At 43.8% G+C, this 25,105-nt stretch overlaps 1 protein-coding gene across 1 annotated transcript in view; it reads left to right on the top strand.

Moving 5' to 3' along the window:
• Positions 1–25,105, top strand: part of slkb (STE20-like kinase b) — a 104,937-nt gene that overhangs the window by 58,645 nt on the left and 21,187 nt on the right. The window contains exons 8-12 of the mRNA XM_063200056.1: positions 2,856–2,993; positions 5,207–6,094; positions 6,768–6,898; positions 7,778–7,901; positions 15,371–15,550. Coding sequence (XP_063056126.1) covers positions 2,856–2,993; positions 5,207–6,094; positions 6,768–6,898; positions 7,778–7,901; positions 15,371–15,550 — 1,461 coding nt within the window. The remainder of the gene's footprint in view (positions 1–2,855; positions 2,994–5,206; positions 6,095–6,767; positions 6,899–7,777; positions 7,902–15,370; positions 15,551–25,105) is intronic.

The raw sequence follows: 25,105 nt of genomic DNA on the forward strand, positions 1-25,105 counted from the left end.
ACTTTCCACCATGAGGACAGAACGGCTAGGTGTCTTGGGAATTGGAAAGTTCAACGTAGTTCTTTTTTGCCTTGCATTCACAGCGTATGAGTTTGAGTTTTGTTTGGCATCAGATATACTGGGACAAATGTAATAGGGCACATTTATAGCAAGCATCTACAGGGGGCAGATAAGCTGGCTGGGGTAAAGTGCGATGGAGGAGATGAGATGAAGGCTTATCCGCGTCACAGCGGATGTAGCGGTGGTGGTGGTAGCGGCATTATGTACAGTAGGCTATGCAACAAGTACAGTGCATGTGATCCTGTATGTGGAACAAATATTTAAGCAGCATTCCAGTGATGTCCCATTGTGTTGTTTATATTAACTTCCATGGTTGCTTGCTTGTGCTTGTCTGTGTTGTCTGCTACTATATTTGGCACTAGGTTTGAAGCAATACCGTTTGAGTAGAGTAGCTCTACAGTAGAGAAGTAGAGATGAAATAGAGCTGACATTTCACACCCATTCAAACATTCGATGTCCATGGTCCTTGTTTTCACTTCTATGAAGTAAGCAGCAATGACACCAAATTCACTTCAGGTGTAACTGCATTCTGCATAGCCATATGACAACAAGCAGTGCTGTTAAACATGTTCACGCTCAAATATGACTCATACTCATATACTCATATAGTCATTCAAACATCCTTTCAGTTCCTTGTGTTTATCCTCTACCTGTGGTGTTCACAATGTTGTATCAAAAATCTGACCATAAATAATGGCCTACAAAGTGCACCTTTATAAGAGATTTTCAACAGGATCATAACCAACAACATGCAATGTCTGGAGAGAATTCAGAATACACATCCATAACTGTCTAAACAAGAGCACTATGTTGTATAGCCATAACCAGGGGAGCTTTTAAACATGCAGCCTGTCTCAGATCTCCTCTATGGTCATAATGCAATTACCTGCGACAGATTTGTTTACAGTACATATGTAGGTAAATACAGATACTTCAGATTAACACAGGCTACAGAAGACTTATCACAGGCCCTCTGCACTGCACTGTGCTCCTGTACACATTGTGCTTAACTTCCAAACACCTGCACTCCTGTAGCTTAACGTCCCTTTGTCCCAACACCTGCAAGACCACCTGTTGTTTTGTTAGTTAATTGTTAGAGACAAGAAAGCTCCCGCACGCTCTTCACATTTGCAGTTTTTAATAGTGGCGTTTCGGCCTACCGTGGTGCAAATGGTAGGGCACTCGTTTGCTATGCGGCCGGGTTCGATACCCGACCCGGGTCCTTTGCTGACCCTTCCTCGTCCCTCTCTCCCCACTCACTTCCTGTCATGACCTTTACTATCCTGTCAAATAAACACAAAAAAAGAGAGATATATATATATATATATATTTTAAATAGTGACGTTTTGGTCTATTCGGCCATCAGGCTGCAAATGTGGACAGTGTGTAGGAGCTTTCTTGTCTTTGAAGTTGGTGACCCAGTTGCTCCTCTTCGACGCACCTGACCAAAGGTGGTGTGAAAAAAATCCATGTGAAAGAGTTTGTTTATTGTTAGTCATGCATGCACTATACAACAGAGCTATGTATCCCCTTAAGAGAGGGTGGCTTTGAACCACAGCTTTATCCACACAGATGTGTGGTTTTGCCTGCAATTTCCTGCTTTGTTCACCCTTTGAGGAGAATATATAGGCAATATTTTTTTTCTCACTATGATGTTCTATGGGAGCTGTTCAATGTTTGAGTAAACTTCTGGAAGAACTGGAGGACAGTCCTTACTCCTGCAATGGTTACGTTGCCACACAGAATCTCATCCATGAGTCTATCCATGAATTTGATGAAGAGCAGGCCACTCATGCCTGCTTGGTTACTCTGAATAAAAATTCAATTATGTCACCCGTTGAACAAACAGCAATTTAATAATGCCATGTTGGGTGGTGTGTCTTATTTCTGTTTTGTAACATACACACTAGTGGTGTGGATTGGCACTGCCCTCACGATCCGATTCGATCACGATTTGGGAGGTAGCGATCCGATTCGATTCTATGCGATTCGATCCGATTCAATTCTACAATGAATTGCAATGCATTACATTTCTACTGAAAGCAAAGCAAATGTTTCATCAGTCATGATGAGGCAATACAAGTAGTCAGATACTGACTCTGTATCAGTCTGTATCAGTCTGGATCAGTCTTGCAATGCTTTGAAGTACTTTTATTTAATTTAACATTTATTTGCTCTCGAAATATCCACGGAAGTAATTGCCGCATCGATCCTGGAACTTGCCGCATTGAATTGGATCGTCCATGCCCCGCATTGGATTGGATCGCCGAATCGATCATTGTTGACACCACTAACACACACACATCTCTATCACCTTCCAAATGAACCTTCTTCTATCACAATTCCAAATGAATGTAAATCTAAGAGTCCTCTTGTTCCCCACATTAGAGCAGCCATTTGTGTTTACTATGACAGAACGGGCCTCTCGTGCTTATTTGGTGAAGTGTGTTCACTTCACTTATTCAAAAAAAAGCACACTTCTATCATCCCCATACAATAAAATTCATTTAAAGCATTAACAAAGTTCAGGTTGGCTAAAGCGCTTCTTCTTCTTCACAGCATATAAAATTCAGAAACTGTAGTTGATTAACGCGCTGCGTCTTTTGCTCACCCCCATTGCCCCCTCTTCTTCTTCACAGCATGCGTTCATGTGTTCACTTCACTTAATCAAATAAAACACTTCTATCATCTACGCACAGTAGAATTCAGTTAAGTCGTATAGTGCATTAGTCAACTACATTTTCTGAACTCTGCATCTTTTGCTCTCCCCCATTTCCCCTTCTTCTTCTTCACAGCATCCGTTCGTGGTGAACGTGACAGAGAACCGGCCACTCAGGGAGCTCATCGCAGAGGCCAAGGCTGAGGTCACCGAGGAGATCGAGGAGTCCAAGGAGGAGGAGGAGCTGCTGGAGGAGGACCATGACAACCAGATGGTAAGCTAGTCGCCAAGCGCCAAGTCCTGATCACATGGGAAGTCAAGGGTGGGCTTTACTTTGGGTGTGAGTTGTTGAACTATTTTCTATAAAAAGAATAATGTGTTCTACAACAATGCAAGATTCTAAAATGTCACACGATATACTGAGGAGCCCGAAATTGTTTAGAGCTTTCATTGGGGTAAAGGAGGGGCGATTTGGCAATTTCATCCCAGTATTCCTGTCATATTGGTGTGACCAGGACACCCAGATGGTGAGTTAAAGGGGAAATCCGCTTAAATAGTATTAAAACATGATGCTGAGCGCTAACTTTTTCCACATACGTCATCTCCATACATCCCCTGCATTAAAAATTCCAGCGCTAGTTAGCCAATGCTAAAACTGTTTTTCTTTTTCTTTTTTGCTGTGAGTCTGTTGCCACCTCAACCACCAAATGTGGGTGGCTGGACTGGGAAGCTGTTTTTAAACCTTGGTACCAACCAGGGGGGGTAGGATGGATTAGGGTAACCTGTGCTCCCCTGTGTCCTTCATCCAATTGAAGTGGCCTTGACCAAGGTTAGCCTGCCTCACATACAGCTTGAAAGTGACGTCACTTCCTCCGATTTCATAGGACCTCAACAGCGTTTTTAGCCGAAAATCGTAGCATGTAATCCAATGGCGGTATTAAAATGATATTTCGATCCCCTTCGAGTTGTGCCACGAGCTCCACATATGTTGTTTCTGATATTTTAGTTTAATTTTTCGTACGAACCCCTAAACTTTTTAGAAAGCTGTGTTTCTTCACATTTTTCATGCAGACGGCCTCGGAACAAAACATTGTTACTTCTGCATGAATAATCTTTACCTAGCCTCTTAAACAGCATATTTGTAGCCCAGCGCATGTAATGACTGAGATATTTATTCGCTACCATGTTGTTAGATGGTCAGCTTAGGTCCCGTGAAATGCGGAACTAAGGGGCGGGACTTTCAAGCTCTATGGCTCCAGTGGGCCCTGTGTTTGTACCACAATCACTTCCAGATGCTCTGGAGAGCGTCAGCAGAAACCTGATGTAACTCAAAGTAATGAGGTCAACTCCGGGGGCATAACATTCGGTTTTAGGTGCATGTCTTATCCTATCATTGCCTGGAATATGTCTTGTCTACCTTTTATCCTGACTTTGGCTAGAACATGCACCATTGACACCATCAAAGCAAATGTATACTGTATGCTCACTGCACAGTAAAGACAAGTGAGAGTAAAGACAATATCTTAAAAGGCAAAATGTCCTAGCTGCAGTTTTGGAACTGCAAGCTGCATCTGACGTAGCCATTTCGTGCCCTCCTAATGATGCAACACCTTAATCATTGCTACTAGTCAGGTCAAGAGCAATGCAAGTACTTTCTGAGCTCCCGAAAAATCGAAGGGAGGCGGGTCAACCGTGCAGTTTGGGAAATGTTAATTGTTATGCTCTTGGTCAGACCAAGTCTCGAAGAGATTTAAATGTCGATGATAATCAAGGTACATCTGGCGTGCGCCCAATCGAGATATCTCTACTAGTGCAGGCTGGGGAGGGGAGAGTGGATGGGGTTACTGTAAGTACCGCACTGCTTCTAAAATTTGCACGGGGGTACCCTAACTGGTAATACCCAGAGCCGTTTATGTCAGCCTACATTAAGCCTGTGGTGTAGGAATCACATGCACTGACATAATCTCACACAAGCAGGCACATGCCCGTGCATGCACACAGGCACATGCCCGTGCACGCACACACACGCCCGTGCACGCACACCCACTCACACACAGACACAGACACAGACACAGACACAGACACAGACACAGACACAGACACACACGCAGACGCGCACACAGACGCGCACACAGACACGCACACAGACACGCACACAGACACGCACACAGACACGCACACAGACACGCACACAGACGCGCACACAGACGCGCACACAGACACGCACACAGACACGCACACACACACACGCGCACAGACACGCGCACACACACACACACGCGCACACACACACAAAACTAGAGTGAGTCTATGGCATAGGCACGTGAAAGTGAAGGACAAGCACAAAGTATAGCTGTAAGCTCTTCAGCATCTATTCACTATCTAAGCTGATAGCTTAGATTTAGAATCATCATTATAACCCTAACCAAACTAATTAACCTCCACGACCTCAACGTCCCTAACCTCTGACCTTTTTCTCGTGACCAGGTTCCCGGCCACAAGCGCGCCTCGTCGGACGCCAGCATGGCCAGCTCAGAGGACGAGAAGCTCTCCCAGTCCCCCTCCACGCTCGAGTCTGTGCCCGAGAAGGCCGAGCCCGGTGTCCCTGTTCCCACCCCAGCTCCTGCTCCTGCTCCTGCCCCGACCCCAGCCTCTGCTCCTGCTCCTGCTCCTGTTCCCGCTGCTGCCCCAACACCTCCACCCGCAGCCGGAGACGTGGCTAAAGCAGAGGAGGTCCCTGCTGCTCCTCCTGTGGAGAACCACGTCCAGGAGCCTGCTGCCGCAACCACAGAGGAGGCCGTCGTCAAGGTGGAGGACAAGGAGGAGGAGAAGGAGAAGGAGGTGGTGGTTGAGAAGCAGCCTAAGGCTCCGGCAGCAGATGTTATTGAGGAGCCAAAGGTGGAAGTTGAGAAGGAGAAGGAGGAGAAGGAAGAAGCTCCTTCACCAGTAGTGGAGGCGACAGAGCCTGTGGCTCCTGCAGTGGAGGAGAAGGAGGTGAAAGAGGAGGAGAAGGCAAAGGTGGAGGAGAAGGAGATTGCAGAAGCCGAAAGCGAGAAGGACAAGGATGAGAAGGAGCAAGAGAAGGTGGCAGTCGATGCGGCGGCCACGGAACCCAAAGCTCCTGCCCCTGCCGTCCCAGAGGAGGTGCTCACGCCTCCAGCCTCCCCTGCCCAGAAAGCTCCGGAAGAGGAGGAGAAACAGGCGCCAGTCAAGCACCGCTACGAGCGGGAGAAGGACCGCGTGAAGGAGAAGGAGAAAGAGAAGGCAGCGGACACGAGCAACGTGTCAAACGCGGACAGTAGCAGCGGGGACCTCAACTTGTCCATCTCAAGCTTCATCGCCAAGAACAAGGAGGGCAACGCCCTCACCTCGCAGGTTAGTAGGCCTGTAGCCGAAACACCAATAATAGAATTCTAGACTTAGAAGCAGAACATTTTGGAAGCAGAATGAGGTCTGGTGTCCTGTAAGACGCAACCACAAAAGAAATGTGCACTGTGGTGCAATGCTATAACTATTGACCAGGGCGTACCACACCACTACCCTAACACCCCACCCCAGAAACCCCTCATCCAGACACGCTACCTCCAGTCCAAAAGGACCACAGTGGGCTAATGATGACCTAATAAAAGAACGTTGTTGGCTGCCCTCTTCCATTCTCTGTAGGGCCTTTACAGCAACCGCTGCCTAAAAAAGGCCAAGTCCGTTCTAAGAGACAATTTACACCCAGGTCACAATCTGTTTGAACTGCTACCATCTGGCAAGAGATACAGGTCCATGAGAACCAGGACAAATAGACTTAAAAAAAACTGTCTCTACCCAGCGGCCATTACAGCACTTAATTATGCTCTCAAAGCATAGTTTTTTATGCAGACTTTTCTTTTTTATTTTATTCTTATTTTTATTATTGCTTCAACAAGGAACGCTCAATTTCGTTGTGCTCGTCACAATGACAAAAAAAAAAAAAATCTAAAAAATAGAATAAATAATCATAAATAAATCATAAATAAATCATAAATAAATAATGGAGTGTCTGGCGTGTGTTCCCCAGGAGGTGAAGCGCCAGAAGAAGACGCTGAAGAAGACTCGCAAGTTCATGGTGGACGGCGTGGAGGTGAGCGTGACCACGTCCAAGATCGTCACCGACAACGACACCAAGAACGAGGAGATGCGCTTCCTCAGGTGAGCTGGCTGTCCATGCTCATGATGTCCTATAGGGTCATATAGGGCAGCCGTGGCCTAGTGGTTAGAGAGTTGGTCTTTCAATCTAGGGGTTGCAGGTTCAAATCTCCCCTGGTCTCTCCCTACATCTCCATCCATGACTGAAGTGCCCTTGAGCAAGGCACCTAACCCCACATTGCTCCAAAGACTGTAACCAATACCCTGAAAAATAATAACTGTAAGTCGCTTTGAATAAATGAAAGCGTCAGCCAAGTGCAATGTAATGTAATGTAATGTAATTTAATTTCACGTGAAATCGGACACTTTTGGGGCCTGAGCGACCCGGATTTTAATATAACTTAGTGTGCCTTTTCAAGGCAATTCATTTGTGTAGCACATCAGTGGCAAGGTAGAAGTCCAGAACTGCATTTGTATGAATTTGGCACTGATATTAATCAAGAAATGGACTAGGGTGGGCTATACATTCATCCTTGTCTATGTCGATCTGGTGAGCTGGCTGTCCATGCTCACGTCATATCCGTGTCATAGCAGTGTCATGCCAATGTCATAAACGTTTTATGATCATGAATTGATCTTTACCATAACTGAATGTCACTTTATGACAACAGTCATAAAATGTGTATGACGTGTTCATGACTGCATTAGGACAGTTATGACACTCTCATGTCTGACACCTATGACGCCGATGTCAACTTAAGTGGGGGTTTTTAGGTATGAAATGTACGTGTATTCCTCTCCGTCTGCGTCATGGGCTGTGTGAGCTGAAATAGAATCAAGATGAAATAAAATAAATAAGATATTTAGTTAAAACTGCAATAAATTAAAGAAAGTTTTTCTGAAGTGTGAAATATAGGTGTATTCCTCTCCCTTTGCTTGTAGGCGCCAGGAGCTGCGTGAGTTGCGTCTCCTCCAGAAGGAGGAGCAGAGGGCCCAGCAGCAGCTGAGCAACAAGCTGCAACAGCAGAGGGAACACATCTACAGACGCTTCGAGCAGGAGACCACGGTAAACACACACACACACACACACACACACACACACACACACACACACACAGATACAAAAAAATATATACAGTATATTTATTTATTTGTTTATTTATTATTTAGCCTTGAATCGTGGGCTGCATCGAACCATGGGTCAAAAATTGTGATACGAATCGAATCGTGAGTTGAGTGTATTGTTACAGGCCTTAAGTTAACCAACTTAACTTGTCTTTTTTGCCCTTGTTGCCTAATTTGCCCTCTGTCCCTGGCAAAATTTGCTTTGGTCACTCCGTTCACCAACTCTCCATAGACAGGGTGTATGCAGGGTATTAAAAAGTATTAAAAGGTGATAAATTAAAAAGCCAAAATTGAATGGCCTTAAAAGTTGTACATTTGCTCAAAAGGTATTATTTTTTGAAAAACTAGGTATTATTTTTGTTTTGTTTTATCATTTTGATGAAAAAATCTTTGTTTATTCATTCAATTCTTAAGTTTTTTCATTCAAGTGCGTAATCAGCCACCTGATTACGAACTGAAACTTGAGGAGGGATGGTTGGACAAAACAGGAGATAAGATATTGACGAATCCCTTTCGGGCGTCTTTTTGCAACAAAAAAACCCCCGAAAGTATAATGTATTGTTAAGGAGGTAGAAATTCCAACAGATGTCTTGTTAACACTCGCATCGGAATGTCGTGACGGTTGTAAATAAAATCTAAAAGGTAGTGAAAAAGGGTATTACATTGTAGTAAATTTGACTTCAAGATTGGTGTATATACCCTGATAGAGAAATCATGACTGATGCACGTTCCCGCACCAGTTAAGCCCCCATTCGAAAAAAACAAAGAGCTGAACAGTGAAGGACCCGCGTTCATACCAGGTAGCGTACCTTTGTGTAGCACATGTGACGGCGTGTCACCCGAATGCACTTGGGGACCGCACGGTTCTCTGTCGCTATAAGTGTGGCTATAAGTAACTAGATGGCGGGATTGGTAAGGACACTGTACCCGCCGTAGACCTTAATCTCAACGCCTCATGGGAAGAGGTTGAGATGAGGTAATGGTATCAAGTTGGCTATTGTGGTTACCACAAATTTGACGTAGCAATATCTCTTAAAGGGGTATGTCACTATTTTGGGGCTTAATACAGTTAAAATCGTTGGCTGGGGTTTATAAAGGTGGTAAAGTGTCTTATTTTTCATGTAAGCCGTTGCCTTGCTTTAAGACTAGTTAAAAGAGGGAGTATGTCGCTAAGCTAGTGAAAGTCAATGGATCCGTGTAGCATGTAGCAATGCTACACGGATCCATTGACTTTCACTAGCTTAGCGACATACTCCCTCTTTTAACTTGTCTTAAAGCAAGGCAACGGCTTACATGAAAAATAAGACACTTTACCACCTATATAAACCCTGGCCAACGATTTTAACTGTATTAAGCCCCAAAATAGTGGCATACCCCTTTAAAAAGGACTCATGGGGACCACAAGGCTTTGTCAGGAGGTGTAATGAAGATCATTTTCAGTCTAAACTGAACAAAAAAAAATGTAGTTTCTGCGCTTTGTTGGGCAGTGTCAGCAAAGAGTGTTTAGTAGAGTAAGATACTTCAGGCTCATGCTTTTCTGGCATCCATGTGGCGTCGGGTGAACGCCCCTTAAGGAGACGGTCAGTTAGGAGACCTTTGGAGATCTTTGGAGACTTTCGGTTGAGACCTTTTCGCTGTAGATGGCGCTAGCATGCATTTTTGCAAGCCACCACCTAAGCCTTTGACTTCGATATTCGACATTCGAATATAATTCGAATGTTGAGAAAATTTGAGGCATTCGAACAATATTAATTGGCCATTAATATTCGAATCTGACATGGGTATTGATTTTTTGGGTATTTCATTGTTATTGATTAAAATTATTTCCTTGTAAACATCACAATTCACAGTCTCATTTTTTTTTTCCATGGCTGGTTAATCACTAGGCTACAGCTGTGTTGAGGAGAGTCGCGTGCGTGGCTCATCTCTCTGTGTTCCGTAGCAGGACACTTGCGGCAGGCAGTCTCCCCCAGAGTCCGCTTAATAAGCAGATGAGTGCTGCAGAGAGAGTTCCATTCAAGTGAATGGCTACAGTTAATAAACAAAGCATCATCACATTACTTTCTGGAGTTGTTGACGAGTTTCTGGAATTATGTGATTCAACCCACAACTACCTGTGATTACACCAAGAGTAAGATAATAACTTCTTGTTTTTTTGGATTTTGACCAAATTAGCTTCGTTGGTCTGGGTGTCAGATCAGGCAGACTCCAGGTGATGATTTTGTTAGCATGCTTTTAGCATGTTTTTAGCGCACTGCTAGTTTGTGTAATGTTCGTTTTTAGACAAGAGCAGTCATCTTACCTGGACCTACAAACACACTACCTAAATGTCCGTCATTAGTGATAGAAAATAAATACATATTTGTTGATATTGGTGCTGTGTGCTCAATTCTCATGATTCCCATATGGTCCTATTCAAATTTTAACTTGGGCTACAAGTTTGACATGGCTGCTAGCTTTGCCATGTTTTAATCTGCATTCACACCTCTAAGTACCGTCTTCTTAATAAGTGCTGAACGATCGCTAAACAATAATGGCTGGTTGAATGCATGTTGTTAATGGGCCATTAGGCTACATCTCTGGTTGGAATAGCCTTTTACTAGTCACTGACTGGGGGAAAGAACAACTTCAGCTTGATATCAGGTCTAACTGGGGCAATTTTAATGGTAAAAATATGGATAAATATTCGAATATATTCGAATATCGTTTTTAATTTAGAAACGAACTTCGACTATGATTTTTGCGCACAAGTCAAAGCCCTACCACCACCAAACACCACAGAAAGAGAAGGACAGTACAACGCCCCCGTAGGGGACCGAACTTGGGCACGCTCCTTTGCATTGAGTGGGCGGTGGTCTACTTCTCTATCTCTGATATACATGGGTTTTTTTTTGTTTATAAACATGGTGTTGTGAGGAGGGGGGGGGGCAAGATACTGGCAGCCAACCATGTGAGCTAGTTTTTTGAAAGAAAACCCATGTATACACTCTTTGGTATTAGCAGAGAGAGTAGATAGAGAGAGGTTCCATTGGCCCATTGTTTCCGGGTTCTATTATTGCAAGGGGGAGGGGGCGGGAATCCCCCTTTAGGCAGACCTAGGCAGACCTAAGGACTGCTCTATTCAATGCTAGGAGTATTATGACACGCCCCTTTAGGCAGACCGGAACCTGGTCATGTTAGGTGCCCATAGCAACCTATAACATTGGCATATCTCTATACTTAAAGAATCTCTGGTATTAGTGTCGCTATAAGTAAGTGTAAATGGCAGGACTGGTGAGGGTACCATCCATAGACATTAATCTCAATGACTCATGGGAAGGGGCTGAGATGAAGATGAGGATGAGGATGAGCGCCTCAGGAGGATGAACCGTGCTGCTTATAGACATAGGCTTCATTGGCATTCTCTCGCGCTACGCTGTGCAAGGAAGACAGCTCCAGCTCCAGTGCCAGTACATTGTGTGTTTGTGTTTGTGTTTGTGTGTGTGTGTGTGTGTGTGTGTGTGTGTGTGTGTGTGTGTGTGTGTGTGTGTGTGTGTGTGTGTGTGTGTGTGTGTTGTGTGTGTGTGTGTGTGTGTGTGTGTGTGTGTGTGTGTGTGTGTGTGTGTGTGTGTGTGTGTGTGTGTGTGTGTGTGTGTGTGTGTGTGTGTGTGTGCGCGTGTGTTGGTGTGGGTGCACATGTGTTTGTGTGTGTGTGCGTGCGTGCGTGGGTGCGTGCGTGGGTGGGTGCGTGCGTGTATGGGTGGGTGCATGTGTGTGTTGTGGTGTAGTGCACATGTGCGCGTGTGTGTATGGGCGGGTGCATGTGTATGTTGTGGTGTAGTGCACATGTGCGTGCGTGTGTGTGTGTGTTGGGGGGGGGGGTACACACGTGTGTGCATGTGTTCTTAATCCCCAGTCCCAGTGGCAGGTGAAGGGAATCGCTGCAAGTCAGTGTATTTCACCTCTCCTGTTTGTCTATGTGTGTTTGTGAGTGTCTTTATGTGGAGGTGTGAAGCATAAATAAAGTCAAAATTACCTGAAGGTTGCTGGTGGAAAGGTGTGTGTGTGTGTGTGTGTGTGTGTGTGTGTGTGTGTGTGTGTGTGTGTGTGTGTGTGTGTGTGTGTGTGTGTGTGTGTGTGTGTGTGTGTGTGTGTGTGTGTGTGTGTGTGTGTGTGTGTGTGTGTGTGTGTGTGGCTGAAGCAACACCTTCATAATAGGTTTCATAATTGCTCTTTTTTTACAGTTACATCATACATGCGCATGAGCGGACGCACACGCACGGACGCACACGCACGCACACACACACACACACACACACACACACACACACACACACACACACACACACACACACACACTCACAAACAGAATCAGCTCATTATTTCAGGAGTTGTTAATCTACTGGGACACACACACACACACACACACACACACACAACCTCTCTCCGCTTCCCTCCACAGGTTGTTCAGAGGAAATCCATGTTTAAATCCATACGCCCTCCCCTGGCTTGCGGCACCCACACTTGTTTTTCCACAGGCTTTGCCTTGCTATTGTTGTTGTTGCTGTTGTTGTTGTTGTTAGGAAGGCAGTGTGTCTTAATCAGTGAAGTAACCGAAGGATTATAACTGATGTTTGTATAATTCACATTCACATTGTCTAGTCTTCATTACATCTCCTTTATCTTGGGACAAAGCACTTATGACCCAAATGTGGCCCGTTTTGGAGATATTGCCGTGTCAGTAACTATCCTACCTAATACCAAGACTTTGAAGGCATTTTTCTCAGTTTCCATCTTGGTGTAGTTACTGCACTTTTCTTTTGTGGGCCAATGTATCTGGCTATCTGCATCACTTAGATACAAGGTGTTGTTATTGGTGTGAATTGTGAGCCTATTTCAAGTCTGTGCTAGATCTCTTTTGATTGTTTTGCATACATCTGGCTTCTTGCCGTTCATTTGGGTGACTGTTTTGTTTCTGTGTTTTGATCCAAGTTGTGATCAACTTCCGGTCCCCTCCTATACATGGGTTCTCCATTTTTATTTTCCCCTGGCAGGACATAATTCAACCTCTGATTGTTGGAAACTGCTGTCGGTCAAAAAATGTGCGTACATGGTTGGCTGCCAGTGTCTTGCCCCTCCTCACAACACCGTGTTTATAAACAAAACAAAAACCTTTGGAACAGCAAGTCTGTTGTTTTTGTCATCCACCAAACACCAAAAGGTTGTGAGACGAAAAGATTAGTATGAAGCAAATGTTCAAAATGCCAGCTTTTATTTCCTGGTATTTAAATCCAGATTTGTTGAGTCATTTTGGATTTATGACCATTTGTATTACTCCACAGTATATTTTGTACGGTACTTTTTTATTCCGAGCATTTACTCTGTTTGCCCTGAAGTGTTTACCACGGAGGTAGAATACATTCTTTTTAGAGGCATCTGGGCAGGTTGCTGCTCAGACCTGTGACTATGTAGAGAGGATGAATAAGCTATGATTATGTTGATTCCTTATGAACAAACGAAACATGCACCTACACCTTGATGTTACTCCACTTCCATCTTCATTCTATCCGGTGACATAAGCGGTTTCAAATGACCCACTTTATTTTTTTTTATCGGTTAGATCAGTGGTTCCCAACCTATGGGTCGGGACCCAACTTATGGGTCGCCAAAGATCCAAAGGGGGTCGCGGAGCCCTCTTGAATTAAAGGGGTTTCATTTAAAATATATATAGCCCATGTTGAATAAATGGCAAAGCATTTAACTAATAAATGCATAGAAGCAGCAAATTGTAATTGCTACATTAAACATTTGTTCTATATTTGACCAAAGACGAATTGAGGAATAAAATAACTAAAATTAGTTTTCCCAGGAAACAGAGGGCATCTTATGACTTCGTCTCGTGTGGGCACTCGCGTGGTTGGGTCACCAAAGCTTACAATGGTAAAAACATGGGTCCCTTAAGAAAAAGGTTGGGAACCACTGGGTTAGATGACCAGAGAAAGTCGTCACACATCAACATAAGCTATGATTATGTTGATTCATTATGAATACATGGAACCTGCACCAACACCTTGATGTTACACCACTTCCGTCTTGACTCCATCCGGTGACATAACAGAAAAACATTGCCGTGTCTGTGACAAAAAACAAAAAAACACAGGAAGCTGTTTCAAATGACCCACTTTATTTTTTTATCGGTTAGATGACCAGAGAAAGTCGTCACACATCAGCCCCTGCGGCTTTTGTGTGGGCTCAATGTCGTGGGTAAATAGCGGCCGAGTCCATTTAGAGAGGTGGACAACAGCGGACAGCCCTGACCGCGTCAAAACATAATGTTCCAAGTTGCTTGGCAACGGCTCTGTGTTGCTGCCTTCTCTTCCGAACAAGCGTTCTATTGTTGTTGCCAAGGTGAGGCCTTATCGATTGGCGCGTCGCTCGGCTAAACATTGATTGTACCTTGTCCCTTACAAGCCATGTCGACTCGACTGGCAGAGCAATATTGCAGACGCTGTGTCACCCCCCCCACCCCCACTTAAAAGGTGTCAGTCCTTGTATTGTATGAAAGGTATTGTTTGGTTATTTGAACTCGGCCAGTCAAAAGACATGAGTCAAATTACACACCTGAGGCACAATGCCCATCAGCTGGAGTTGTTTATGTCTCAGTAGGAGATATTGTGATTTGTTCCACTAGGACTTACACAGGGTCAGAGCTTTTGTTTTGATTGTTTGTGAGAACGGAGACACTCAGACACACACACATGCATACGCACGCACACACACACACTCACACTCACACACACGCGCGCGCACACACACACACACACACACACACACACACACACACACACACACACTCACACTCACACTCACACACACGCACGCACGCACACACACAAGCACACACACCGTTGTGTCCTTTTCAGCCGCTCAGGTATTGATCACAGCACTGCATCCTGCTGATGTGAATGCATAGGGCAGTGGTTCCCAAACTTTGTGTACAGGGACGAAACGTCAGTCATTATGCTTGCGCCACAATACAATAACTATCCGAGTGCTATAATTAGTATCCGAGTATTCCTGTTGTCTTGTGCATGGTCAATTTGATCCTTGGCCATTGGAGTCCATTGAGCTAATGTATGATGATTAATTTTCTCCTTGTCCCCTTGTGTACCTTCTAGGGTAAGAAGTATTCTGTATTTGGATTTATAAATGATACTCTACTTAAGTCTACATTCCATTGAGCTTATATGTGATACTTAATTTGCCCCTTTTCCCCTTATGTGTGATATGAATTTGCTCCTTGTGTACCTTCTAGATTATGAACTATTCTGCATTTGGATTAATAAATAATACTCTACTCTACAGTGAATTTAATTGAGCTTATGCATGATAATTAATTTGCCCCTTCCCCCCCTCTGATGTGCTCTCCAGAGTAAGAAGCGTCAGTATGACACGGAGGTGGAGAACCTGGAGCGTCAGCAGAAGCAGACCATCGAGCGGCTGGAGACGGAGCACACCAACCGCCTCAGGGACGAGGCCAAGCGCATCAAGGCCGAGCAGGACAAGGAGCTGTCCAAGTACCAGAACATGCTCAAGAACCGCAAGAAGGAGGTAAGAGGAACAATATGCATTGTATGAAACGTAGACCAATGAACAGATGAATTAAACCGGTTACCGGTAATTAAAAAAGGATAATCATAGATGTGTTGCACTAGAAAAAGGAGCTGTCCAAGCACCAGAACATGCTCTAGAACCACAAGAAGAAGGTAAGAGGAACCTGGGAAAAAAAGTATAATGTGCATTGTATGAAAAGTTTGTCGGCCTAATAGACTAGACTAGCATAGAATAGACAGTCTATGTCTCTCTCACTCTTGTGAGAGTTGGTGGTTTTATTTGATGAATAAGAAAAAAATGCAAGAAAGAGGTAAGGGGAAGCTTGAACTGGATAATAATATTATACGTATGTACGTACCGGTACACTGTATATGATACTATAACCATATTATAATAATTTTATATGCATATAATAATATCATTGTTCGTTCACATACAACAGTCAGTACTTCAATACTGGCTCTACTTAGTTTTATAACGTCAACATGGTTGCCTAAAGAGCCAGTTGGCCAGATTAAAAAAAAAAAAAAATGTTAAAAATCAGCAGCCAGTCTCATCACCCTCCGCATATTAACACAAGGGCTGCAAGGGATGTTAAATGAAAGTGTCCATGGTAATTAAGCCTTGGTAGCCTCTCTAAAAGCCCCGTTAATTGCCTATTGATCGCTGCTGGCTGCCTGTGGACACAGACATATGCTCTATGATTGGCGGATGGGGGGTGGCGGTGAGGATTTGCGGATGTAGCCAGAAGGCACAGTGGTGGTTTGCCATTTAAAGTAGTAAACATGCGCATCAAGCAGACAGCCCTCAGACAAAGATGGCGGCCATTGTATTGTTGGAAATCAATGGATGCATTCCCTTCCTCCACTTGTGCTTGTGGCCTCACGTTTTGCTGACGAACCCGCCTCCGTGGAGAAAACGATAAAGATTCCCCGCTGTCAGCCTAGCCACAACAATTTTTGGGGGACTATTCTTCATTGACTATCCAGTTTGCAAATGACAAAAATGACTATACACTTGAGGTTTTGCAAGATATTGAGATACAATGCTGTTGTCATCACAACGTATTACTTCCTGGTACGAGGCCACAAGCATAAGTGGAGGACGCAAGTCCGCATATTGGAATGCACCAAATGTGTCTGTGCCCTACTGAGAACCTTCCAAGAGTGGTAGAAGTATGTAACAGCAATGTTGGCCTTGAATGTCTGGTTCTGCTGGGCACACTAACAATGCTGTCTACTCAGTCTGCACAGACTGCCCAACTCCTCCACAACTCCTCTCCACATCACATGAAATAAATAGAGCAAATAAATATGTGGCCGCCCGACTAGAGGTCTTGCTACAGGTACTGTACAGCACGTTTCTGAGAAAAAAAGTCCGCTGCACGACCAGGATTTCTTTTGCTCCCAATATTTTATTGGGGTAAAACCCAAAACGTCACGAAAAAATAAAATATTGGGAGCAAAAGAAATCCTGGTCGTGCAGCGGACTTTTTTTTCTCAGAATCGTCTAGTCACTTGTGGTCCTGCTCCCAGGTCAGACGTTCCTGTGGATGTGCGAGCTTTCCACCATTACCTCAACTGTACAGCACGTTCTCACCTGTGAATAACCCTGTCAGTAGTTCAGGCTTTTAGGCTTACTTGGGGAAAGTGGAAAGATTGTGCAGTTTGTGGGGTTTCAATGGTTGTTTAGTCCAGAGAAGTGAAACAATGATGGATTTTAGAACAATAGCACTAAGTGAAGTGGCAATGGGTCGCCGGTCATCTGTTTAGAACGTGCAGGATTCCGTTGAAGTTTCTGTACAAAAAGAAGACATCCGCACACTTCAGGTCTTTTTTGTGCAATGCTTTACTTGACGTGCAAGCGTTCGGTCCTAGACCTTCATCAGGCAGAGTGGATACAGACTGTGTTTGTGGTTGTTTTTGTATAGAATAGTAACACTAAAAATCTCAGCAGGAGACAAGGGCCCTGATTGCTATTCTATTTTGACAGCCAGAGTAGGTTGAAGGTCCTCATCATTTGCTTTCTCTTGTTCTCTAGATGTGCATGCGTGCGTGCGTGTTTGACTGTGCATATGTGCCCAGGCGATTCTGCTTATGTGTGTGGGACTTGTGCCAATATTAAAAAAATAAATTATCTCCCTAGCAAGTGGAAAGAATGACCTGAATGTTGCTGACCGCCTGGCTCTGGAGCATTGAATGCATTTGTTCACAATTTTCACCCTATTCATTTTATTTTACTTGTGTGAGACCTATTGTGTGCTTACTATTCTCAACATCTTGATGGAGAGATTCCTTTTTTGAGGATCTTTTGTTTACATGTGTCCACTTTTTTCTCTTATCCATTCCCTGCTGACTCCTCTTATCCATTTCCTGCTGCTGAAAATGCGTTCCTTTGTGGGATGGTGGCCTTGCAAGGCCAAACAGAACGTGGGAGTGTCTCCAAAGCACATGAGAAGTGTTATCATGAAACGTATTAAGGATGACCTAATCCAAACGCCGCATGAAGAGGTAAAACACGAAATAAGGGGGAAAAAAATACACCGGGTGGCCTGTTGGCCTCGTCGTCTCTTGTGTTTTTTTGGTGTGAAAGCGTTTCACCTGTTCTGGAGTGGATTTGGTATTTAACTCGTTTTGATTAGTTTGTGTTATTTTCGATTCTCGATTGTTTGTGGTTCTCTGGATTTTTTTTTTTTTTGCCTTTCTTTTTATTCTTGAGTGGCCTCGTTCAGATTAGTTTGTGGCCTTTTCTCTGGATTTGTTCTGTCTTTGTATTTCTTTTTACGTTCTCTCCAGGCCTCAGTTCAACACACTTAGCCACTTGCATGCGTGCAGACTGTTTTGAATGATCACGCTTTTTTGACGCACCTGGGCAGTATTCCAAGAGCCTGACTAAGTAGTAATCGAGGTCTACAGTCGGTCCCCCTACAATGCACACCCTTTACCGAGGTAATGCCACGTCATCCACCTCGGTACGTACCGGGCCTAGCTGCAGTGTACCCAAACAACCGCCGGGTGGCACTTGGGAGCGCTCGCTCAATACCCATTCACTCACACGCACACACGGGCGCGCACACATACACATACACATACACACACACTCTCTCTCTCTTTCTCTCTCTCACTCTCTCTCTCTTGTTCATATCAGATAACCATAGCACAGAGTGGTGAAGAAGCGCAAATGTGTTGGCAACATTTATTACCATATGGAATATTTTAGACAATGTTGACGGCATATTAATATGCTCATATTCACCAGCACGCACCGATTCAGCGGATAACGACATGCCTAATTAAATTGTGTGAGAACACCTCCAGGAAGTAAGAAGAGTCATAAAAAGAATAAATGAATAAAAGAAATAAATGAATTTTCTTTTCTTTTTTTTATGATGATCGGATGAATTGCTATTAATGTGCAAGCTCTAGCCTATGTGTAGACGTAAATTGAAGCCACAAGCCCCGATACCGATTCTCGCATCGCAAGATTTGAAACGTCTAATATTGCAACTTCAAACTTGTTATCTGGATGTGGGTACTTTTTTCATTTGGTAAAAATTATGGAGAGTGCAATAGGGGGCCTAAACCTCACTGCAGTAACCTACAGCGCCGCGTTTGAGTGTTTAAGCGTTGGCTATTTATCTTACATCGCCAACAGCTGGGGCGATAACCTAAACTACACTTCCGTAATCAATGCTTAATTTGTAAATCACAAGGTACCGGAACGCAAAAAACACATGACATCACAGAGACGGTGAGTTGGACAGAGGTCCCGGAACGCACAGAAAAACTATAATTACGCAAACGAATACAAAAGGGAAAAAAACGATGCAATTCCCTGCATTTGAACGACATTGAGTCCCATGTCAGCTCATATCCGTTTGTTTCTTAATACAAGGGACGGTTGGCAATCCAATGGCTATTTTAAACAACAACCATAGCATAGGCTATTAAATGCTGTGATGACAACAACCAATATTTTTTGTTTGATCGCTAACTTTATGCTTAGTAGTTTCGTGCAGTGCATGGAAATTATGCTTTCCCCATGAGGTGAAAAGAAACCGAAGCGGTCTTATAGGCCTACCTATTATTCTACTATACCTATTGAAAGGACAGTGCATGGCTGTCCAATTCCCGTATTCACACAACGTTGGCATAGGCCTATTAAACGTTAAATCCTCGCTTTGTTGGCGACTTTGTTGCATATGATATGGCTGATCCGCATGTGCTGTTGCGATATGCCACTTCACTGTTTCGAGAGCTCGCGCACTGATGGTAAGCGAGCTGCGATTTTCAGGGCTCGCGCACTGATGGTAAGCGAGCGGCGATTTTCCCGGTAGAGTTGGCTTTTCACACTGACTGTCTGCTCGCGCTGCGGTCCGGTTGAAAATCCCTCCGACCAATGTTTTATTTGGAGTGTGTAGGCCCTATTTGAATGAAATATCACATTGTCTTTGCTGCTTTCGTGCTCAAATTGACTTATAAGCAACTGTCGGGTCTTGGGAGAGAAGATAACGCGCGGGCACACATGCTGAGCGCTCGCCAGCCGAGGAAGATCTCATCCTCTCACCCAGGCTGTCTTTTTCGCTAGGCAACATGACTGATCAATGCACCAAACGCAGCCCAGGTGCCACTAGAAATGAGTATGTCCAAAACCTTGTGTGTCGGCCAAAATTTGATAAAAACTTTTAGGCCTAAACAATGTTTGGCACAGCCAGTGTCGTGCCGAAAAGCGAGTCCCTGCCAGAACAAGAGTGCCCTCATTGAAACCAATGTCATTTTTTGAGAGAAAAATATACTCATTTTTGCAGAATGAATTACATAATATATGAACTAAAATATGCTTATGAAATATTACTCGTCCTCCACTTAATATGAGCTATTTGACTGAAACTGCAACTTTTGTTATGACAATTAGGCTATTCGATTCCTTTATGGAAATAATAGCCTACTGAAATTGTAACCAGCTCTTTGTAGCCTAATTATTCCAGAAGGAATGCAGATGCTTTATGGATATGCTTTCCATCCATGCACTCTCCGTGCAGGGGTGGTGGAAAGACACCAAACGTGCCATCACCATCCCCCCGGACCCACGAAACCCACTGCTCTCCGAAGTTGAATTCCTTTTACTACTGTATTGCTATGTGTGCATAAAGTGCATGTTCGATGTGCTGTAATAGGCTACGACCAGTAGCCTCGACGTGTCTGTCTTTTCTTTTCCTTCTTTCAATATTTAGTAGGCTAAAATATAATAAATAAATATAAATAATTTGGTATCCATGTCTGGTTAGCGTCTGGGCATTTGTGGTCTTTACCTGGTTCTCCGCACCATCTGAACAATGTTGAACAAAAAAACGGATGCACACACGTCATACTCTTTTATTAGGCCTACCTCATATTGTTTTTATTGTATTAATTTTTAATTCTGTGTATAAACAAATAAACGTAGGCTAAACTTGAAATTTCAGCAAGAGTGTAAATTTATTTCACAAGTAGGCCTACAGAGTTTTAGTAGACAATGCCTACACAGCAGCCTTTACAAGTTGCCTAATGTACTGTAGGCTACACTGCAGATAAAGACAGCAGAAAACATCCTTTCTGCCCGGCTTAACCAGAATTGCGTTCCGTCCCTTCCGCTGTGTCTCCTGCGACTCGGCCTGTTGTTTGTGCAGTAGTGCGCTGTTTCCCTTCACCTACCAGTGGGCTCACCACCTAGATCGATGATTTGGTCGATGACTGTATCCAGGTGATCAATGTACCTGTAACAGAAGTAGTGGGTGTAATTAGTCTTTATGAATTAGGGGATACTCATAGCACAACAAAGAGGTTTAGGGGACACCACAGTACATAAGACACAAAAGGTTGGGAAACACTGGCCTACAGCTTACCTATTGCAGCGCTCCCGTGTGAGCTTGGACGTCCAAAATGTCCGAATCGCCGTTATCAGTCCGGCTTTGTCCTTTGGTTTGGCCTCCTTACGAATGTAATTTTTCATCTCAGCCCAGACTAACTCAATTGGGTTCAGATCCGGCGATCTAAGAAAATAGAGGAAAGTCCACGTCAGGGAGGGATGTCAGTCAATTCCACGCAATTGCATTTTTTTTCTTACGCTATAGTCAACTTGTAATAACCAACTTACTCTGCAGGTGTCGGTACCCAATTGATCCCTTCCATCTGAATGATGGCTCTGACTGTCTTTGCAGTGTGTTTGGGATCGTTGTCTGGTGGTTTAAAAATGTCAATTCAAGTTAATTTAATCAGCATGGCAAGGACAAAAATGGAACATAGGCCTAATATTGACTAAACGTGATAGCCTACCTTGGAAAAACCTGTGTGTTGGCATGAGGAAATCCTCCCGCAAATATGGACCCACAGTCTTCTGGATAATGTGCTCCCCGAAAAACTGTTTGTCCATAATACCTGTAAGACAAGATAGGGAAATATGTTAACATTTCGTATTGCATAGGTATCAGTCCTCGCTGGAATGTCCTTTCAATTCATCGCTCACCGTGGAAAATAACAAGTGGGCCCGGACCACACTGTGAAATTCCACCCCAGACGTGCAGTTTCAACAGATGCTTCACCCGATGTTTACTCACACCTGGCCAGCCCTTCTTCCTCCAGCATCGCAATGCAAACTGTTCCAATGACACCGTTGACTCATCCGTGAAAAGAACATCGTCAAACTTTTCACCAACAGCCTTCCATTCCTGTGCTTGACGGAGACGCATGTCTTTGTTCTTTTCCCGAGTCATGGGAACAAATCTGCAAGAATAGGCTACAGTAGTAAATATTTGACCAATAGGGCCTACTGCATTGTGTATTAGGCCAATTTATTTATTTAGGCTATTCATTTATTTTGTTGTTAATTTCTTTCCTGGTTGGCCCATGAGTCCATTTGCTGCTCCGGATTGCCTTTCTCACTGTCTTGACAGACACAGTGACATTGAGCTCACGTTTGAGAAGCGCTGTGACTGTGCTTGCCGATGATTCGTCGTTTCCCTTCAGAATGGACTCAATGAATTGCCTCACCTGGCTGTGAAATAATTGTTTGTATTTTAATACAATGTTTGACATGTGTGGAACATTCACAAGACATAGCCTAACACATTTAAATAGATCAATTCACTTAAGCCCTAAGCATAGGCCTACCTCGTCATTTTACGTGGCGTTTGTAGTCGCTTCCACCGTATGGTTGACAAGGAAGGTTCGATGTCCATCGCCTGAAGGTGCTTGGCGATGGCCCGTGTAGTCCATCCTTTCAAGCTGAGTTTCCTGATGACTTCACTGACTTGCACGCTGACCACAGTCATCTCTCCAATTGACAGTAGGCTACAATAGTACAGTCACATGTCTCTATTTAAGTCACCCGGATGGGCGTGTTTGGGGTGGGGGGTGTGCCAATTTATGCCAATAATGACTGAATAGCTTCCACACACACCATTTCATACAAATACAACCTTTAATGAAAGAAAAAATATATAGGCCTACAGTAGAGTTTCACCAGTAGGCCTAGCCTATTTCGTAAAAATTAAAGCTTCGTCGGGCAATTTTGAAAGTGCAATGTACACGGCAGGAAACGGTCATAATTTGATTGTCATGTCAACATTCTTTTTAGATTATTTTGATAGGCCTATTCGCGAGAATATTTTTCCAGCAGAGATAAAAACCAGAAGGAGGGACAATCCCCCCCATCAAATCGCACCCTGGTTGTAACACCACCCATTTCACCAATTAGGAATTAGGACATTTTCAAGTCAATAGCCAAAATCATTTCTGAGCCAAGAAAGTATTTTTTTTATTATTATTTCTTTTCACTTTTCGACTTAGGCTACTACTGTCCTTCTGTGGATTTTTTATAGCTTTTGCCTAAAATGTGTTTGGCATTTGTGTTCATGGCATAATGCATGGCAGGCAGGCTAGAAGGAATTCTATTCAAAAATATGAGTCGTTGATGAAACCACGCCCTGCCGGTATGCTAATGGTGAAAAATTCAATTGGAACAAATGTGTGAGATTTTAACCCATCTATGTCGACCACCTCACATTCCCTATTGCAGGAAGAAAAAATGGTTCTTTTGTTTTGCTTTAGTAGGCCTAAGCAAAATGAAGTGTATAAACAACTGTCGGGCGTGGAAAGGACAGGCACACACATGCGGAGCGCTCAGCCAATAGCCAACAGATTTCATTTTTCGATTCGTTCAAAAGTCACTTCAAGCAGTCCATAAAGCAGTCCGCCATATTAGCAAACGAAAATGATCAGTCAATCAGCAGAAGATGACACAGACTCGCTGAAAACAGGGCGACAAGTTGTCAGTACGGGCCTATAAGGCTAACCCCTCTGAGTGACTGGTCGGAGCAACAGCACTTTGAAGAAATGGCATGTCATCTCATCTTCATGAAACAGTAGCCTATTTTAATACAATGTTCTAAATTGTTCCATTAGGCTATTTATTATTCAGGTCAAAGACAGTGTGGTAAAATCAATTAATAATTTAGACATGGGGAGACCGGGTATGAAAGTAGCCTAGGCCTAACACAGGGATGGTTGTAACCAGGGTGTGATTTGTCAAAAAACAGACAAATATTATCTAATATATAGATATTAAATAATATCTAACAGCTCAATATTCGATGATATCAAATGAATAACACTTAATGCAGTCAAAAACAAGGGGGCAGGGTGTTTTTTTTTCCCCAACACAGACACGGACACTAAGACAATGTGTCTTCATTGAGACTTTTTTTGTAATGCAGTTGGACATCTCTTGCGCAAAAATGTTACACTGAAATCGCCAAGGGGAAATATCTGTAGCCTACATTTCGTGTGGCAAAGACACTTCAGTCACTCACAATCCCAAGCGCACTAACCCTAGAAATACCCACTGAGTGTAGGCAGAGGGGGCTACTTCAACGTGTCGTTCTCTATCAAGGCACTTGGCTAGGTTACTATTTCCCGTAGGCCTACTGAACGCAACTTTGTTGCATATTTGCTGGGAGTCGAGGACCTCGTAAAAATTAAAGCTTCGTCGGGCAATTTTGAAAGTGAGTGCAATGTAGACTGCAGAAAAGGGTCACAATTTGATTGTCATGTCAACATTCTTTTTAGATTATTTTGATAGGCCTATTCGCGAGAATATTTTTCCAGCAGAGATAAAAACCAGAAGGAGGGACAATCCCCCCCATCAAATCGCACCCTGGTTGTAACACCACCCATTTCACCAATTAGGAATTAGGACATTTTCAAGTCAATAGCCAAAATCATTTCTGAGCCAAGAAAGTATTTTTTTTATTATTATTTCTTTTCACTTTTCGACTTAGGCTAGGCTACTACTGTCCTACTGTGTTTTTAGATGCGTCCCACGCATCTCTATAAGAGGCTTTGGTGTCCGTCCGTCCCTCCGTCCGTCCGTCCGCCCTCCCGTGATGAGTTTCTGAATTGTGATTCCCTCTTGTGATTCCCTCTTGTGTCCACAAGGTGGCAGTCGCTCAGTGGAGTGGCAGAGCTCAGTTTTGGCCTGGAGCTCATGCGTGCAAACCAAAACGTCTACCATAAT

The sequence above is a fragment of the Engraulis encrasicolus genome, chromosome 1, assembly GCF_034702125.1.
Source record: "Engraulis encrasicolus isolate BLACKSEA-1 chromosome 1, IST_EnEncr_1.0, whole genome shotgun sequence".
NCBI lineage: Eukaryota > Metazoa > Chordata > Actinopteri > Clupeiformes > Engraulidae > Engraulis > Engraulis encrasicolus.